Here is a 20,586-nt window from a genome sequence, read left to right as displayed (position 1 = left end):
CATTTTATTCTGGTCTTAAAAGTCTAGAACTAGGGTGGGGGTGTCATTTACAAGGGGTTTCAAACATTTTCAGAGTGTGATGAAGTAATGCGTCTGTAATTGTCAGTCCCACTGTGTGTACAGTTGTACAGTAGTTCAGTTGGTAGAGTACAGGCATGTAAATCTGGAGGTGGGATGTTCAAATCCCACTCGAGACAAAAAAAGGGAAAAACTATGAAATGCTTAAAAGCAACAACTCTGTGAAAAGTCATCATGTTTGACAGAAAGGTGGAATTCAAAACATTTTCCAAAACAAATGATCTCAAAAAGTACCCAATACACACCATAGAGTAGGGTTTGTCCTTAACTGAAGTTAGTTTTGTCTACCCCCCCCCCAAAAAAAAATCTTTATAACATTTCCCGAACCAATGTGATCTTTCTGCTAGAATTACGCCAGAATATAAAATGTTACTGAAGTTTCTGCCTGTATTACCAAGAATTGTTCATAGCTTAAATGAAATAGTGCAATATTTTCAAACTACTTTGCCACCAATCTCGGTACGGAACTGTACCATGAAATGCAATTATGAAAACAGTGTGAAAGATATTCATCACTCCGCAATTATACCGCAACGTCATCAACTCTCTAGCGGTATGTGTGTACAGTTGTTGCGTCTGTAATTGTCAGATTTTTTTTTTACAGTGGGATGGGTGGTTTTTAACTGTGGGGCATTCTTTGTGGCAGGACGACTTTGTAGAGGTGTCTAGACTGGTCACCTGTTCCTCCTGGCCACTCACAGGCTTGGTATTTTTAGGCTTTATCTCCTTGTGAAATCCACCCCAGGCTTGTTTCACAGTCCGTAACAAGCAAAGCCTACAGAATAAGTGAAGACGTTTAGCGACAACAAACTCACCGCAATTTTCTTCATCCGACCCATCTGCACAGTCATCTACTTGGTCACATTGGTCAGGCCATGGCACACACCCTGAACCATCCTCACATTCAAACACAAAGCGGGAACAGCTACCTACAATCAAAATAAATATCACCTTGTCATCATCGTTCCATGGCCCAATTTCATAGAGCTGCTAAGCACAAAAATTTGCTTAGCATGAAATTTTGGCTTTGATAATAACAGGATTGCCAACCAAATATCCACATGATTTTCAGGAAAAGCAAACAACAGCTGAATACCAGTAACAAACAATATGCAACAAATGGAAATTTGGTTGGTAATCCTGTTTTTATCAAGGAAGAAATTTCGTGCTAAGCAAATTTTTGTTCTTAGCAGCTCTATGAAATTGGGCCCATTTCAGATCAATTATTCTGGGTGACCTAAGCTGCCCTAGACAATGTGACAAAGTGGATTGGTAGAAGTGTGCAAGAGCTGAGAAGAGTAGCCATTGAAAGAGACAGGTAATGGCGGTAACTCCAGGGCCAATTTCATAGCGCTGCTAAACACAAAAATTTGCTTAGCGTGACAACCCAATTTCCATGTGATTTTCAGGACAAGCAAACAACAGCTGAACACCAATAAGAAGCAACATGCAACAAATGGAAATTTGGTTGGTAATCCTAATTTTTATCAAGGAAGAAATTTCATGCTAAGCAAACTTTTATGCTTAACAGCTCTATGAAATTGGGCCCTGGAGTGCGCCTCCGTTACAATTTGAGGATGAGACGACCACAAACACAAGTCTTTGCCAAATGATAATGATGGTGATATTGCCACTGGTAACGGTCAAATCTTGCAATAACAAGTTATAGCGAAATCCATGAGTTCTAGCATGACCAAAATCCCAAAAAGATTGGCGATGGTAAAATAATAGATACTGTCTCAGGCCAAATAAAAAAATACGAGCTGATCTTCCCCTCCCTTACATTTTTTTGAGGCCTCATCCTTTTTTTTAATATGTTTAATTTTACAACTTTTTTTTAAATTTCCCATTAATTTTACTTATATTTTAGAAATTGTAAACATAAATTAAGTGCTGACTTAAAAAACTGAAGAATTGGCGGCCAGCTTTGAAAGAAATAAAAAATAAAAAGGCCCTCAGCCTCCTCTTTTTGGAAAAAACTTTGACGATCAACAGGTGTTTTTTTTTTACACTTAGCCTAATGGCTTATGTTGACTTACTGCAATTGCGTTCATCTTCATTGTTGGGACAATCGTTAAAACCATCACAGATTAAGTGCAGGTGGAGGCAAGTGCCATCATCGCACTGTTGCTCCGGTTTGCATGACCATGGATTCTCAGGATTGGGATCATCTTCACATGTCTGCGAAAAATCCCAAAAGCACATCCTTTTAGTTTTCAAATCTAGTCTATTAACCATCTGTAAATGTAGTTTAATCATCAGAATAGTTTGTTATAAGCGTTTATGACATCTTCACAGCCAAACGGTTACCTGGGCCCAATTTCATAGCGCTGCTTGACGGCCGATTTTGTGCTTACTGTGCAATTTCTATTTCATAGCGCTGCTAACCGTAACCACACGAAAAGGCATGCTAACCTTCCGGTGCTTACCGCACAGAAATAAATGGCGTCACAATGCAAATCCACGGTAAATACGCAACATGGCCGCCCAATTTTTCTGCTAACCTGTGAAATACGCTAAGGCTCAGGCAATTTTTTCTGCTACAGTAAGCACGCAAATTTGCTTACCGTTAAAGCAGCGCTATGAAATTGAGCCCTGGTCACACACACTGTTGTTGAAATTATTCACTTCAGAATAACCCAGTAAGCTTGGGAATAACCCAGTAAGCTTGGGAATAACCCAGTAAGCTTGGGAATAACCCAGTAAGCTTGGGAATAACCCAGTAAGCTTGGGAATAACCCAGTTAGCTTGGGAATAACCCAGTAAGCTTGGGAATAACCCAGTAAGCTTGGGAATAACCCAGTAAGCTTGGGAATAACCCAGTAAGCTTGGGAATAACCCAGTAAGCTTGGGAATAACCCAGTAAGCTTGGGAATAACCCAGTTAGCTTGGGAATAACCCAGTAAGCTTGGGAATAACCCAGTAAGCTTGTGGCAGAAATAAGCAATACTTAGAAGACCCAGTCAGCTCAGAGTAGAATTGACTTGTAAGACCTAAAACAAAAGACTAAGTCAGCCCACACAAGAAAGGACTTAATCAGGCCCTTCTTCCTTGAGCTGCCTGGTTCTTTCTAGGGCTTATAACATAAGTCCTATCTATTCTGAGCTGACTGGATCTTTCTAGGTCCTATAAGTCCTTTCTACTCTAAGACGACTTGGTCTTTCTAAATCGTATAAGTCCTATCTATTCTGAGCTGACTGGATCTTTCTAGGTCCTATAAGTCCTTTCTACTCTTAGACGACTTGGTCTTTCTAAATCGTATAAGTCCTATCTATTCTGAGCTGACTGGATCTTTCTAGGTCCTATAAGTCCTTTCTACTCTTAGACGACTTGGTCTTTCTAAATCATATAAGTCCTATCTATTCTGAAGTGACTGGATCTTTCTAGGTCTCATAAGTCTTTTCTACTCTAAGACAACTTGGTCTTTCTAAAAAATGGTATAAGTCCTATATATTTTGAGCTGACTGGATTTTTTCATGTCTCATACAGTAAGTCCTTTCTACTCTAAGACGACTTGGTCTTTCTAAATCATATAAGTCCTATCTATTCTGAGCTGACTGGGTCTTTCTAGGTCCTACAAGTCCTTTCTACTCTTAGACGACTTGGTCTTTCTAAATCGTATAAGTCCTATCTATTCTGAGCTGACTGGGTCTTTCTAGGTCCTATAAGTCCTTTCTACTCTTAGACGACTTGGTCTTTCTAAATCGTATAAGTCCTATCTATTCTGAGCTGACTGGATCTTTCTAGGTCCTATAAGTTCTTTCTACTCTTAGACGACTTGGTCTTTCTAAATCATATAAGTCCTATCTATTCTGAGCTGACTGGGTCTTTCTAGGTCTCATAAGTCTTTTCTACTCTAAGACAACTTGGTCTTTCTAAAAAATGGTATAAGTCCTATATATTTTGAGCTGACTGGATCTTTCTATGTCTCATACAGTAAGTCCTTTCTACTCTAAGACGACTTGGTCTTTCTAAATCATATAAGTCCTATCTATTCTGAGCTGACTGGGTCTTTCTAGGTCTCATAAGTCTTTTCTACTCTAAGAAGACTTGGTCTTTCTAAATCGTATAAGTCCAGCCGTCGATTTCACAAAGAGCTAGGACTCATCTTATCTCGAGTTAGGACGAGTAACTTACGATTAATTTTGAGGTCTGCATGCTACAGTGCAGGGTTGGGACTTGTCCTAAGTCATAAGATTAATCCTAAGTTAGGAAGAGTTTTGTGAAATCGATGGCTGTCTATTCTGAGCTGACTGGGTCTTTCTAGGTTTCATACATGTAAGTCCTTTCTACTCTGAGCAGACTGGGTCTTTATGGGTCTCATAAGTCCTTTCTTTTCTAAGACGACTTGGTCTTTCTAAATCTTCAAAGTCTTTTGTACTCTGAGCAGACTGCTTCTTTCTAGGTCTCATAAGTCCTATCTACTCTGAGCCAACTGGGTCTACGTAGGTCTCATAATAAGTCCTCTCTATTAAGTCCTATCTACTCTAAGCCAACTGGTTCTTTCTGCATCATATTAGTCCTTTCTTCTCCATGACAACTTTAAATCTTTCTGCATCATATAAGTCCGTTCTATAAGCCATTTGTACTCTGAGCAGACTGGGTCTTCTTCAGTTATGTCTCTTACTTTGAGACAATGAATTACAGTAAACAAAACTGTGAGAATTTCTGCATATTTTGGAGACAAAAAAACAGCTTGAGTAATGAATCATATGATCAAGCTTACCCGTTGGTCCGCCATGAGCCTCATGTTTATTGGGCAACCACAAGTCCTCTGATTTGAAGGTGCGGGAAAGCAAAAATGACTGCAGTCACTGTTACCTCCGTTACGGGAACAAATATTCTCAACTATTGAAGAGGACAAATAAAAAATATAAAAATTTAGCAATCACATTTACAAAGCGCTTCTCACTGGCACCTTCTACAAGTGCTTAAACTGAAGGAACAGGAAGACAAAAAGTGCATTTCTTTGGTTTTTGGAACTGCTTAGTCGTTCGAAAGGTGGTAGCCTTTTAACGATATCACTGAAAATCAGGAGCAGTTATGTCCTTACAGGAAGAAGAATCCATAATTGGAATACAAAATCTTAAAACTGTTCTGACAGGAAAGTTTGTCAGGTTCAAATTTTGGAAGATGAAATTCAATAAGATTTTTCCAAAATAAGATTCTCAAAATGCTTTTGTCGAAAGCCGCTGTACTTCTAACAAATTAAATTTGTAATGACATTAATTTTAAAGACAGTGGACACTATTGATAATTTTCAAAGACCAGTCTTCTCACTCGGTGTATCTAAAAAATATGCATCAAATAACAAACCTGTGAAAATTTGTCATACAAAGTTGTGCGCTTTCAGATGCTTGATTTCGAGACCTCAAATTCTAAACTTGAGGCCTCTAAATCAAATTCGTGGAAAATTATTTCTTTTTCGGAAACTGCATTTCTCACAATGCTTTATACTATTAACCTCTCCCCATTACTCGTTACCAACTGAGGTTCTATGCTGATAACTATTTTGAGTAATTACCAATAGTGTCCACTGCCTTTAAGAGTGATTGTCAAACAAACCTTTACCATCAAGAATCAGTAGAGGTAGCATGACAGATATATGGGGAGATTGCTCCATAGTGACAAAGTGGTTACGGCAAAAGCACAAAAAAATCATAAGGTTCAATTGAAGGACAATAGTAAATTGTACAACAGTAAATCAAGACCCATAAAACCTATGAGGATATCAAAATGTTTATCTGTATCTGTATCTGTCAGCTACTGTACAAACGCCTGGTTTGGCTATCCCGTACAGAAGTTTAACCCCTTGCACTTGACAGCAAAACCTGTGAATAGCATTATTATTTTTATTCGACCAATACAAGGTACAACAAACAAGTTACAATAGCACAAGACAGAACATTAACGGGGAAAAAAAAAACAACAATTATAAAAAAGCAAGAAGTAAGGAAAATAAATACAGAATTAAATAAAGGAATAAGTAAGGTTAAATTAAATTAACTTAAATAAACTATTTGAAAAAGAAAAAATAAACACAATAAGAGGGCGGCTGAGGGCGGAGCATGCAGGAGGAAAACAGAACCAAATGGGAACGACAACCAGAATGGATAAAAAACAAAGACAAATCATGCGGGTCAGGGGTAACAAAAGTAAACCAAATTACTGTTGCTCGGAAGCATGCTGCCCCACAGCATGATATAAAAATAAAAACAAACTCACCCGATGTCTGTATTTCCAGTGAGTACAACATTAAATGTGAGTGTCGAACTTTGCCGAAAACCCGTGCTGGGTATCCACTGGACACATTTAAAGTTAGAATGTTTCCTTTATATGATGAGAGGTATGCGATACCTGTCACAGGTGAACAATAATTCAATATAATCAAAATGAGTACATTTTTTAAATAGATGTCTCTTTCTTGGCGAATAATTAAAATCTCAATCTGTTATAAGCATAGAGTTATATATAAGAACTAGAGGGCGCACTGGCCTATCCGTAACTTATGATTAATCTTAGAACGATTTAGACTTAGAACGAGTTAAGCTCCGTATCCATAGAGCTTATGACGTATTGATCCCATCCTAAATGGCTCAATGCTGCAGGCTTTGCCTGGTCGTGGTTTTCCTTTTGGTTTTGGTTTTCATTCCCATTGTTGACGTTTTTTTTTCTTGTCATTTTCTGAGCGCTTTGCAACCTTAGGAAAAAGCGCTATCTATCAATAAATCAATCAATAAATTAATCGTTGACTGATTGATTGTTGACGTTTTTTTTCTTGTCATTCTCTGAGCACTTTGCAACCTTAGAAAAAGGCGCTAAATGGTGTTATTATTAATAATCAACTGCCGCCTACTCCTGGGGCTGAAACATGGTTCCCCTTCCACGGGGATGTAGGCATCAGTACCATCCACTGCAAGAGGAGCCTGGCTGGTTGAGCAGAATGCAATACCTTCCCAACTTGTTACAAAGCAATTATTCCCAACTTGTTACAAAGCAATTATTCTTAAGTGGCTTGCTCAAGGGCCCAAGTGTCATGACCAGGATTTGAACCCACACTATGCTGCTGACAACAGCAGAGTTTAGGTGCAGTGAACTAGACCGCTTCGCCATGACACTCATTATGTTATGCTATGACAATGCAGTTGGAACTGTTTCCCGCAAGCCTATTATTATCTGAAAATCCAATGGTTGTACCTACCATTGTTGATAGCCATTGAATATACAAAAGAAGATACACCAAGATCAACAATTGTACGTGACCCGCCATCTAAATTAGCTTGCCAAACTACACCCTAAAATATAAAGAAAAAAACATATCACATTTTACCCAAAACCTCCATCCTAATAAGGCTAGTTACTGAAATATTCATGATTTTTTTTTTTTTTTTCGGGAAAACAAGGGCAAAAAGGTTTCAGATTATGAAGTAAAGAGCTTTTAAGAGGCAATCCTGGTGTATTTTTCACTCTGACCAACATTTGTGCTAACAAAAATTAATGTTATTTAGCTTGGACAATATCACAAGTATATGTTCACAGTACAATGTTGAAGACAACATCGCCAATATCGATGTTAGTTTTGAAAATATCGAAATATCGTGACAGAGACGATGTTAATATATATTTGGTTTGCGGTAACATCATGTGTGTATCTACTTGCCAGGTAGAGTTCTTTCTTAGAGAACTGTCTTGCTTTATTTATTCTACTACCACGAGGTGGATTTACCAGATGTTCAGGTAACTTCTCAGATCTGAAAAGGACTGTCCTGCTTTCTAACTACGGGCGGAAGGTATAGACAATTGGCTGGGACTACTACTTTAGCGATATAATCCGTAATTTTACGAATACGTTATTTAACAACTGCGATATATCGTCCAGGGATAATTGTTCTAAAGGGTTTTGTTTTAATGAAAAATTAAACAGTCATATCGGGAATATCTGTTAAAACAGTCATGATCCAATAGCTGTTTCTTTTCATCGACCCCTAGAACTGTACATTGAATCAATGTCAGTAGGATTTGAAACTTTGCATGGTGGAAATACAATATGGAAAGGTTTGCGGTAACACCATGTAATGACTGTCTCTAAATGAGTCGGGGTGGTTCTGAAACGAACAGCTTTCTCCAGAAGACGGTCAGAGCATACTGATCGAAACATTGAGTTGAAACCAACGCTTCTTTTCAGAACCACCCCCAACTCATCAGAGAGAGTCATTACATGGTGTTACCGCAAACCTTTCCATATTGAATCATTGTCACTTACTGAATAGGAAATCCAGTAGAGCATGCTGGTTTGATGATCAACTCGGAGTTCACGAACTCCGCCAATCTCACCAGTAATAACATCTTCACGATGAGAGCCATCCAACCAAAATCGTTCTATCTTCCGTTCATCATAATTGTACCAAAACAAATACCTGAAAAGAAAAGAAAGAAAGACATCAACTTCAACTTTGAATTAGAAATGTACAGTACAGCCTAACAAGTTTCAACATGATCACACTAGAATGCTCCTGGAAATATATTACTTCAAGAAATAAGGGAATAAAAGGGTAGCGACGAGTTCTTTAACGGCCGTTTAAAACCGGCAGGGTCGTTGCCGTGTGATAAGGCCCGAGCCAAAGGCGAGGACTTTCATCACACGGCAACAACCTTGCACGGTTTTAAACGGCCATTAAAGAACGAGTCACTACTCTTTCATGCCCATTCATAAATACCTTTTTGATTAAAAGGCGTAATAAAGTAAGAAACTCTGTAACACCTATCTGTTCCCGACGTGCTTGGGCTCTGTATGTCTGACGTCCGTGTGTTGCATTGTTTTGACTGAGATGCCTGCGTTGTAGTCTTGGTGCAAGACGTTCTCGTTTTCCTTTCACACACAGCGCGGCCAAGAAACTACTTGCACCAAGACTAGCGCGTAGTATCCATTTAAACACCCCCACGTGACGCGCATTCCACCAATAGGAACAGCGAAAACTGTTTGAGGTATTATGAATGCACATTTAATGCTGACCTTTTGATGTGATTTATTCTTATGTTGATAAGATTTGTACTACGCCATAACTAAGTTTATTAATAAACTATACGGCACAGACCTTGAAACAAATTGTGGTGGGAAGTGTCGTGGCCGAGCGGTTAAGAGCACCGAATTCAAACTCTGGTGTTTCTGATTAGCTGAGTGTGGGTTCGAGCCCCAGTCGTGACACTTGTGTCCTTAAGCAAGACCCTTAACCATTGCTTCGTCCTTTGGATGGGACGTAAACCCAGTGGTCCAAGGTGTTGTGTAAGTTAAGTAACCTCCAATAATATGCTTGTTCACTTTATCATTATTTTTCATATCAAGTAAAAACTTACCCAGCCAGTGGGGCAACTTGAATGTTAGAAAAGCTCTTTGCATTGTCATTAACAACTGTCTCCACAGTGAAGTCTCCATCAAGCTTAAGTACTGCTATGACGTCATAATAAAGATCTTTCCAATACAGATTCTTTGACAACCAATCATAGCTCATGCCGCGTGGGTAGAAATGTCCAATGTTGAAATCTTCTCCTCCTATAGAAAGGGGATACTGGTCAAGTTGAGAGAGATAATGCAGGGTTTTTTGTATAAAAAAAGGTGGAATCTGGGGTGGGCCCAGTGTGCAGTGAGGCACAGTCTGGCATGTCCATTTCGCTCGGCTTCGCCTCGTGAAATGTATTATCATAGACTGATCTTGATACTGTGGACAAATAAATAAGCTTAAAACTTGAAAGTTCAGCAAATGGAATAGTACAGGGATGGATTTCACAGAGTTATGACTGGTCCTATCTCGAGTTGGGTAAAGTTACTCGTCCTTAAGACTATAGTCCTATCTCAAGTTGGGTAAAGTTACTTGTCCTTAAGACTATAGTCCTATCTCAAGTTGGGTAAAGTTACTCGTCCTTAAGACTATAGTCCTATCTCGAGTTGGGTAAAGTTACTCGTCCTTAAGACTATAGTCCTATCTCGAGTTGGGTAAAGTTACTTGTCCTTAAGACTATAGTCCTATCTCAAGTTGGGTAAAGTTACTCGTCCTTAAGACTATAGTCCTATCTCGAGTTGGGTAAAGTTACTCGTCCTTAAGACTATAGTCCTATCTCGAGTTGGGTAAAGTTACTTGTCCTTAAGACTATAGTCCTATCTCAAGTTGGGTAAAGTTACTCGTCCTTAAGACTATAGTCCTATCTCGAGTTGGGTAAAGTTACTCGTCCTTAAGACTATAGTCCTATCTCGAGTTGGGTAAAGTTACTCGTCCTTAAGACTATAGTCCTATCTCGAGTTGGGTAAAGTTACTCGTCCTTAAGACTATAGTCCTATCTCAAGTTGGGTAAAGTTACTCGTCCTTAAGACTTTAGTCCTATCTCAAGTTGGGTAAAGTTACTCGCCTTAAGACTATAGTCCTATCTCGAGTTGGGTAAAGTTACTCGTCCTTAAGACTATAGTCCTATCTCAAGTTGGGTAAAGTTACTCGTCCTTAAGACTATAGTCCTATCTCAAGTTGGGTAAAGTTACTCGTCCTTAAGACTTTAGTCCTATCTCAAGTTGGGTAAAGTTACTCGTCCTTAAGACTATAGTCCTATCTCGAGTTCATATGAACAACTTTGTGCAACAAATCCCATTTCTTCTGTGTGTGTGCGTGCAGCGTGGGGATTTGACCTTGTGTACAAAGCACACACATTCTTTGTGAAACTGGTCAATGGACTGGACCATTTCACACAATGGGGGGGGGGGGGAAGTGGCAGAGGGGGGGTATAACTAATGTACACAATCTGAGTACACAATACAAGGTGTTGGATTTCAACTATTCAACTAAATGAAGTTTTATTTTATAAGTACATGTAACAATTAACAATGGTATGAATACAATAATAAGTAACCACTTGTTCAATAATGTGATATATAAATATTGCAGGAATGGTTGGAAAATAAACTTTTCATGTACACAAGTTGCATTTGGTATTGCTGTAAACTCCAATTTAGTTTAAACAATTAATGATGAAAACAGTAAAAAAGATTACATATAAATATAGTTTACCAAAAAATATAGTAGTACAAGTTACAAAAATACTTTGCATGAACGAGATGTGTAGTTTAATATAACAAAAATATTTATATGGCATGTATAAATGGCATATGTGGCAAAAAATAGCACACGAATGGATCAACATATTTTATTTTGGCTTTTTAAAACAGTTGAAATGATTTCTAAAAATATTGTACGGTCCAGTTACATTAACCGACAAACATGAATGTTTGTTGTCTACAAACTTCGAGTCGATGACTTCAAGTTCATAAAGTTTGGTTGTAGACCACGTTTTGGACACTGTTGGCACTGCTGGTCCGCTGTTGAGTTTCCGATAGTCGTGTTGCTTTCGTTTGCGTTGACTCCTTCTTATTAGGTGGTTTGACTCATCAGCCATCAAAAAAGCCTGTCATGAAAATTACAAATACAAAAAATAATTGTTACTTATACAGTTCATCAATCAGCATTTGTACTCTTGATGGTTAAAGACAAAAATGTATGTCGTGTCTATTGCTAACTCACGCCGACAGGAATGTGCACTGATGATATTCCGAAATGTTGAGGTCAAAATTAAGTTTAATGTCAAATCAGCTATTTAAAAAAAAAAAAAACTATAATTGCACAAACTTTAACTAACATTACAATACATTTAGTCGTTAACGAAACTGTTTTGTATCTTTGTAAAATTGTTTTTCACTGTGCATTTACATCTGCCCACCACGTTAATTTAGACCCTTACAAAAGTATAATCATGCATCAGAAACAAATAATTTAATATTATTACTGATGGCTGATGAGTAAACAATAGTTGTTTTCTTGATGATTGAATGAATGATTGGGTTGGCTTGCCAAAATTGATATTTTATAATATAATAAATAAGCAATTAAAAACTGCATGATTGTGTTTTTGTAAAACTTAGAGGGAAGACCCATCATGTCATGTTTGTAAACTACTACCTAAAAGTAATGACATGCTAAGCAGAAACCTTTTTTTTTAATTTAAGAAACAAACAAATTGTTACCTCTCCACGTATTGCACATGTCTATGTGTAGGCGAGATGGGGAACAATCACAACAACACTCACAGTCACCCCTCGAAGAAAAAATGATACGGCCCGACTAGCATGGACGACAAACAAGACTCATTTTGCCGATATCCAGTGATAGTTATGAAAATAACAGAAACCTTATAATATATCATCTATATCTATACTGAACAATTTAGTTTTGAGCCATTTAATCAGTAAAAAACAAACCATGACGGGAAAAAACTAACACCGATCCAGCGAGCTTCGGTTTCTGCGAAATGAATGCGTGGTCTGATCTAGTTCCCCGTTCAACCTACATTATACGCAGGTTTATAAGAGAATACACGGAGCCAGACTATAGAAGCACTTTGCATATTGTAATCGGGTCATGTCTTAGAAGAGAGACGTTGCATGATTGGAAGCAAAAAAAGCCCCTTTTTCCCCATGTCCAATCAGAATGATTGTTATATGAGTGGAAAGGAAATTTTATGTAGTTTATTCAGAAGTGCGAGTTGAATCTGTGGGACAAAAGGAACGACTGTGCCGTTCAATTCAGTGAGGCAACCCACCGGAAAATGGTCAATAATCGTGTTGACCTCCATTGACTTTGCCGATTTTGAGGTTTTACACCCCGTTTTTGATTGAAAAAAGCCCTTTTTTCCCGAACATAATAAATATTAAAAAAATAACCATATGAAAGGTAATACATTAAACTTTGAAATGCGTAGCGAGTTGGTGAGAAACCTAGACGTACTTTCCATTTACTCGCGAAAGTTTTCAGTGAGGGGTCTTTTTGAGTGTCATTTTCCTACGCTGAGCGTGGTGACACTGAGCTCAGTGAGCAGATGCGCGGAAGTTGTTCATATGGGTAAAGTTACTCGTCCTTAAGACTATAGTCCTATCTCGAGTAAGGTAAAACTACTCGTCCTTAAAGCCATTGGACCCTTTCGGTAAACAGTATTGTCCAAGTCCCACACTTTGTGTACCACAACTTCTATATCAAATAACAAACCTGTGAAAATTTAGGCTCAATCGGTCATCGGACTCGGGAGAAAACAACGGAAAAACCCACCCTTGTTTCCGCGCGTTTCGCCGTGTCATGACATGTGTTTCAAATAAATCCGTAATTCTCGTTAACGAGAATTTATATTGTTTTGCTGTTTTCTCAAAAGGTAAAGCATTTCATGGAATAATATTTCAAGAGAAGTCTTTCACCATTGCCTTCTGTAAACCCTGTAAGTTATTTGTAAATCTGTGAACTTTTTTTTTTTTTCTGAACCGAAAGGGTCCAATGGCTTTAAAACTATAGTCCTATCTCGAGTTAGGTAAAGTTACTCGTCCTTAAGACTATAGTCCTATCTCGAGTTAGGTAAAGTTACTCATCCTTAAGACTATAGTCCTATCTCGAGTTAGGTAAAGTTACGCGTCCATAAGACTATAGTCCTATCTCGAGTTAGGTAAAGTTACTCATCCTTAAGACTATAGTCCTATCTTGAGTTAGGTAAAGTTACTCATCCTTAAGACTATAGTCCTATCTCGAGTTAGGTAAAGTTACTCGTCCTAACTTAGGACCAGCCTTAAGTTTTTAATAGCTCTTTAAGATTCCTAGAACTAGTCGTTAGTTAGGACTACCTTGGTGAAATTGACCCCAGATCTTGTCAACATATTCTGCACTCACACAAGAATCGTACATTATCCTCAACATTACACTTGACGTCTAATTTTCTAGTAAGGTTACCTGTTCCATCAGTTTTAACTCGGCGGAGGACTCCACCCCTTCGCACGTGGTAGATGTACCTACTCTCAGCATCGATTACGGGGTCAGTAGAAACGTACAAGTCGTACGAGTTAGATGATTCTACTGAGCCTCTGACGATTGGTTCAATGCATTCCAAATTCTCTTCATTGAAGTTCAATGAGATTCCGTGCATCACCACATAGCTATAGCCAAGAAGAAAGGATGTGATCTCTGCATGGGACCAAAAGGTTAAAAGTGCAGGTTGGAGGATGAAGTCAAAACCAGGAAACCGGCAGCCAATTTCACAAAACTTTACGCAACTGCGTAAGTCCACTTGCGTAACGTGTTATGGCGCATTTTGCGCCACTTGCGCAACTTTTATGGCGCAATTTGTGCCATAAACATTGCACATGTGGACTTACGCAGCTGCGTACAGCTTTGATAAATCGGCTGCAGGAGACCAAGTTTGAGACTGAAATAAAAAACAAAATCTGACAGTGTAACCTTACAAAGGCTAGTCTCGATCAGGATCAGGACATGCAACGTGCAGTATTAAGGCCAGAAAAGAAAAGAAATCCCTTGGAGACCCAAGACTGAGACTGAAATCAAGCAATCCAGTATACAGTTATTTTCAACAAACTAACATTATACAAAACCAAATTCAGTACACTGTTAAACAAAAAAAATGCAGCAAGAGGGGCTTCAAGGTCAAATTCAATATTTTTAAATTTTTCAAGAGAAAGTATGCTTACAAAGTAGAAAAAAAGTTTCCGTTTCTCAATGTCATTCCTTTTCCAAACAGTGGACTTATGTGAATCATGCACAAACCAGTGGGGCTTCTGACTGTCCCAGGCAGATGTAATGCGCATCCATTAAGTGTAATGACTCAACAAGTTAGTCAACGTTTACGCACCCCCTGGTGAAAAGGGTGTATAGTTTTCATTTTCTTTGTGGGGAAACTCGAAAGATTCTTAATGGAGCTTTCCCATAATGAAAGCGCTGCTCTTTTTTCGTATTCCACTCGCACTTGTTCTTAAAATACTTACATGACAGCGAAGGTCCATTCATTAATACTGAGCTTCATGCAGCACTTCCATGCAGCGGTAGAAATGATCAGTGTCCAGCCGGAGACATGCAAGGATTCTTTGGCAAAACTAGTAAAGACCATGTCATCTCGTTTAAAGGAAGTGGACACTATTGGTAATTACTCAAAATAATATTTAGCATAAAACCTTCCTAATGGTAACAAGTAGTGAGAGCTGTTGATAGCATACAACATTTTAAGAAACCGCCCCCTCTGAAGTAATGTAGTTTTTGTGAAAGAAGTAATTTTCCACTGAATTATTTGAATTTGATTTCGAGACCTCAGAATTAGATTTAGAGGTCTCGAAATCAAGCATCTGAAAGCACCCAACTATGTGTGACAAGGGTATTTTTTTCCTTCCATTATTATCTCGCCACTTCAATGACCGATTGAGTTAAAATTTTAACAGGTTCATATTTTGTGCATAAGTTTTGAGATACACCAAGTGAGAAGACTGGTCTTTGACAATTAGCGATAGTGTCCAGAGTCTTTAATTAACAAAAAAATACAACAAGACCTCAAGCATTACAGGCCGTTAGCACTGGCAGCCATGATATTGAGATTGAATTTATTTAAATCTTTCTTAAAAGTTTACTTCCGCACTGGAAATCCTAAGCAAAATTTGTTTAACGATTGTAGTAAATCGGGGCCCAATTTCATGGCTCTGCTTACCGCGAAATTTTGCCATTGCGATCACAATTTTTTCCGCTAAACTGTGCGATCGCCAAATTTCTGCACTAGCTGCACATTGGGTACACCAGGGCCCAATTTCATAGCGCTGCTTAGCAGCCGATTATGTGCTTACTGTGCAATTTCTATTTCATAGTGCTGCTAACCATAAGCACACGAAAAGGCATGCTAACCTTCCCCTGTTTCTCGCATGAAAATAAATGACGTCACAATGCAAATCCACGGTAAACACGCAATATAGCCGCCCAATTTCTCTGCTAACCTGTGAAATATGCTAAGGCTTAAGCAAATTATTCTGCTACAGTAAGCACGCAAATTTGCTTACCGCTAAGCAGGGCTATGAAATTGGGCCCAGAGCTCCAGCAACAATTCCCATGAAATACGCTTGACGTAAGCACCGATTCTTGGCTAACGGTAAGCAGAGCCTTGAATAAGGGCTCTACAGATTTAAGTATTGAAACTAGAGTATTAAATGGCATGTAGAATGTAATGTTAAGGAAAATGCAAAATGAATGGCATGCAATGAGCTTTAGTCAGTGGAGGAGGCATTCAGCAAAGTCATGCAAGGTCAAACACAAGTGAAGGAAAACAACATAACTTTTGACCGCGTATTTTTAGTACATCTGCGGGAATACGCGATTAGTCCTGCACAGCTTTATAAAAGGTGTTCTACTGTCACCTTTGATGCGCCGTAGTTTTAAGTTGCTTTAGAGCTAGATTATATTGGCTCCTTTAAAAGTCTTATTGTCTATGGTGGATATGATGTCTGTGGCGATAATGTGTTCCAGTCTTTAATAAACTGTTTTGGGTATAAATGAATGCACCCCGCAAGTGAAACAAATGTTTGAGAGCGCCCCAACGCGGTCAAAAATAAGGCGCATTGGTCTGGATCAGAATTACATTTCTCTCAACAGATTGGATTTGGGTTGATTTACCTGAGCAGGTCGTTTCATCTTCATTTAATCTGTAGGCACTTCGGCACATACACTTGTAGCCCAGACCATGATTGTCAGAGCGATGGGACACAACGCATAGATGCTCGCATCCGCCGTTATTCGATCCACACGGATTTGGTACTGCCAACAAATTCAAATGTCTCTAATAAATTTCTACAAAACGTCAATGTTTAAATGCACTGGGGGGGGATGGACAATATTGACAGACACTCAAAATAGTTGTTAGCATAAAAACAAACTTGGTAACGAGAAACGGAGAGCTGTTGACAGTATAAAACATCCAAGAGAAATGGCTCCCTCTCGTAACGTAGTTTTTGAGAAAGAGGTAATTTCTCAATCAATTAATAAAAGACTTCAGGCCTAAAGCTTTTTATAGGCATCTGAAAGGATGTTTTTTCTTTCATTGTTCTCTTGCAACTTGCTTTGTCCTTCGGATGGGACGTAAAGTCGATGGGACGTAAAGTCCTTGGTCCCGTGTGTTGTGTAACGCATATAAAAGAAAGCAGTGCACTTTATCAAAAAGAGAAGGGGTTCACCCCGGTGTTCCTGGCTGTGGCTGCTGAATGCGCCGTGGCACCTTGTAAACCCTTATAAGGTGCTAAATAATTGGGTTTGACTCAGCGCCCATGAGAACCTTGTTTGGTAGATAAGTGCGCGTCACATGTATAAGACTTTGATGTTACTATTATTATTAAAGTTATTTCCTTACCTGATGGTTGTTGTGATGAGTGGTAAACAGAAACTCCTTTGGGTTCCACTTCAGTAACAGGAAGTCTGATCGTCACATCAGAGGACCAGTCGTAACGATCCGCGCGTAGGACGGCATCTCTGGTATGATCAGCAATGAAGGCAAAACGCTCAAAGACTGCTAAAGATTGGGGCGAAGGAATCACCTGAAACCCTTGCAGAATCGTGTAGCTTAAAGTTGGGTCGGAAAAACAAAGTACAAATGATGTAATGCATATAGATCAATTGGTACCCGAAAGTGATTAAAAGCTGTGCCTTAAATGATACACACTGTGCAGCAAAAGGTTTTGTACACAACGGGGGAAACCATTGTCTTTTGAACATTTTAAGTGAATTAGGCGTCTTCCTCACATTTTTCCAGACAAAATTATCCAGAACAACTGAAACGAAAGTGCATACTGAAATTCTGGGGGTGGGGGGGGGGGAACAGATGATATTAAACTTGACCATGCAGTTTCCATGCAGTATCACACTTAAAAACCAACAATATGTCAGTTTCAGGATTCAGTTTCTGTGTAATGGCAAATATATGGTCAGTGACCATGTACAAAGACTGACCCTTTTTACCACAGAATGCCTCGATTGCACATAACCCCTGGAAATGCAATTGTGTACTACAGTAATATAAATATTCTAATAACTCCTGTCGTTGATTTGAGTAGGCTGGCAACAACTAACCCCCCCCCCCCATCTCATTCTTTTTCAAATTTGTGATAAGTCTTACTACATAATACATGTATGCAGTTTAGGGAACCAATGGGGGACTTTTGGGGCGCTTGGTGGCAGCAGACTTACCAGGTAAAATACCTTGTTCTCGGTTATGTGCGCATGCTCAGAACTACGTCAACAATGGAAATTTACCTGGTAAGTCTGCTGCCACCTAGCGCCTCAAAGTCTCCCATTGAAATGCGTGTCGAAATATGTGTATATTGACACATGCATACTACATGTAACACGACTAAGCTAATCCTATTTTAAAAATTAAATTTTCACTAACTTGAGAAACCATGAGCCTTGAGAAGCCTACTTACCAAACACTCCCAAAGCCTCCGTCCCCAAATCACAATCCATCCCCTCCCCCTCGCCCGACACACCCATTAAAATAACTCACCGATGATGTCCATCATAGGTAACAGTATTCATGAAGTCATAACTCTGGTCAATCCAAAAGACTCTTTTCGTTGGAATGTCCAGAGCGATCCCAGAGATGGAATAAACTTTTTCGGTTGCAAGCACAGCTCGATGGCTGCCGTCCATAAAAGACCGTTCAAGTTTTAAATGTTGTTCGTCTCTCCACCAATATCTTGAACCACTGCCGAAAAACAAGTACCTAGTGAGAGAGAAGAGCGTCAATAAAAAACCAGCTTGAACAGAAAACCACACAAAAAGTGATCAACCAGTGGAGTAAACTTTTTAGGTTGCAAGCACAGCTCGATGGCTGCCATCCATAAAAGACCGTTCAAGTTTTAAATGTTGTACAAAACAAAGACGAAACAAACAGACAGACAGACAGACAGACAGACAGACAGACGGACGAACAAACTACTGGAGAAAATGACAATGAAAAAGTATGCAAACACTTGAAGAAAAAGAAGAATATAGAAACTGTGTTACATACTAAGAAATAATTAACTTTTTATAAGATGTTTTTAAAAAATCTTGATTTTGGCACTAACCAAGTGTTTTCTGGTTGATTAATTGATTGATTGATTGATTGATTGATTGATTAATTGATTGATTTTGATTGATTGATTGATTGACTGATTGATGAACTAATTGCTTGATTAAAAGCTATACAATTTGTTTACCCATTAACAGGGTCCACAGCCAATGCTGAAACTGTATGAATATCATAGCTGATGACCGATGCCGAGTTGGTACCATCTAGCTCCGAGACCAAAATTCGTTCTGGAAGTCTCTCAGCCATATAAAGTTTGCTCCCGATCCAGTCAACAGCGAGTGCCGCAATTGTGATTCGCTCTGGAACAGCAAACACCACCTCCGGCTCAGTTGGATTCCCTCCCATGAAGTTTGAAGAGTGAACCTTTAAAAAGGAACAAAATATTCCTATTGGAAGCATTTTTAAAAACATAACACATGGAATTGTATGTTGTGAAAAGGTGGTCTGTTTTTGCTTTATGAATGCAAAAGGCCTACAAAATACTTTATTGTAATGGGGTGTCGTTGCTGCATGAGCTGGAGTGCGTTTTGGCGACCCCAACTAAAGCCCAACGGACTCAACAAGTCGGTTACCGGTAGGTCTGAACAGCATCGTCACTGCGCTCAGCCGATGACCAATGTTTCTGGTTGGGGTCGCCAAAACACAAAAAGCTCTGGTGCTTCGGTTCAGCAGAGTGTGGGTTCGAGTCCCAGTCATGACACTTGTGTCCCTGAGCAAGACACTTCACTATAATTGCTTCCTCTCCACCCAGGGGTAAATGGGTACCTGTGAGGGCAGAGATGGTTCTTGTGATTGATTCGGCCGAATAGCGCATATTAATGTTGCACAGGCTGTAAGCTAAAATGGTTCAAGGAATGATTTAAGGCCCAGTGATCAGGGGTAATGATGTTGGAAGCACTTTGAAACGCTCTTTGGATGTGTAAAGCGCTATTTAAAAACGGGTTATTATTATTGTTATTATTATTATTATTTTGTGGCAGTGTCATGGTCGAGCGGTTAAGAGCACCGGAGTTAAGCTTAGAAGGCTGTGGGTTTGAATCCCGGTCGTGACACTTGCTATGAAAATTGGGGAGGTAGTGCTTTCTGCTCTACCGGCCAGGCTTCGGATTGATGATACCCAAGCCTACATCCGTATGGACAGTAAAAGGGTAACCCTGTTTCAGCCCTAGGAATAGGTGGCAATGGCCCCTGGAATGAAAACAATGTAGCCCACACCTTGAAGTGGCCTTCAGGCCTTGTGTGTCTGGCGACTTGCATAAAAATAATAAAAAATAAAGTGATGAGGAAATCAATATAATATAAAAAACCAGAACAAACTTTTTAGGCCAAGAACTCACCCCTTTTTCAGAAGTCCAGAAAATCTTTCTCAAGCTAAAGTGGAAGTCCAGGTTTTCAGGGGTGATGGAATCAGGTACTGTAGCGATGGTTAACTTTTGCTCACCATTCAAGTTTGATCGCGTTATTGTTTGTCCGGACGTGACCAAGAGGTAAGGAACGTCAGTGGCTACAAAAAAACATGAGTTCATAAAGTAATCTCTGTAAAAA

General features: G+C 39.1%; 1 protein-coding gene across 3 annotated transcripts in view; it reads right to left on the bottom strand.

Moving 5' to 3' along the window:
• The window catches only part of LOC117291674 (low-density lipoprotein receptor-related protein 2-like), a 137,700-nt gene that overhangs the window by 96,402 nt on the left and 20,712 nt on the right, over positions 1-20,586 (bottom strand). For 2 of the 3 annotated variants that reach the window (XM_033773520.1, XM_033773521.1), the window contains exons 11-23: positions 20,379-20,545; positions 19,169-19,404; positions 18,472-18,690; positions 17,323-17,531; positions 16,593-16,733; positions 13,884-14,114; positions 9,433-9,628; positions 8,342-8,495; positions 7,280-7,373; positions 6,304-6,435; positions 4,805-4,926; positions 2,118-2,259; positions 894-1,007 (exon numbers count right to left, since the gene is read on the bottom strand). In XM_033773520.1, coding sequence (XP_033629411.1) covers positions 894-1,007; positions 2,118-2,259; positions 4,805-4,926; positions 6,304-6,435; positions 7,280-7,373; positions 8,342-8,495; positions 9,433-9,628; positions 13,884-14,114; positions 16,593-16,733; positions 17,323-17,531; positions 18,472-18,690; positions 19,169-19,404; positions 20,379-20,545 — 2,157 coding nt within the window. Of the gene's footprint in view, positions 1-893; positions 1,008-2,117; positions 2,260-4,804; positions 4,927-6,303; positions 6,436-7,279; positions 7,374-8,341; positions 8,496-9,432; positions 9,629-13,883; positions 14,115-14,929; positions 15,015-16,592; positions 16,734-17,322; positions 17,532-18,471; positions 18,691-19,168; positions 19,405-20,378; positions 20,546-20,586 lie in introns of those variants that run through there. The other variant, XM_033773522.1, reaches the window with a different exon arrangement.

Source organism: Asterias rubens, chromosome 6 (genome assembly GCF_902459465.1).
Source record: "Asterias rubens chromosome 6, eAstRub1.3, whole genome shotgun sequence".
NCBI classification, from domain to species: Eukaryota; Metazoa; Echinodermata; class Asteroidea; order Forcipulatida; family Asteriidae; genus Asterias; species Asterias rubens.
The sequence above is the reverse complement of the archived record's forward strand: the minus strand, read 5'-3'. Positions and strand labels throughout refer to the sequence as shown.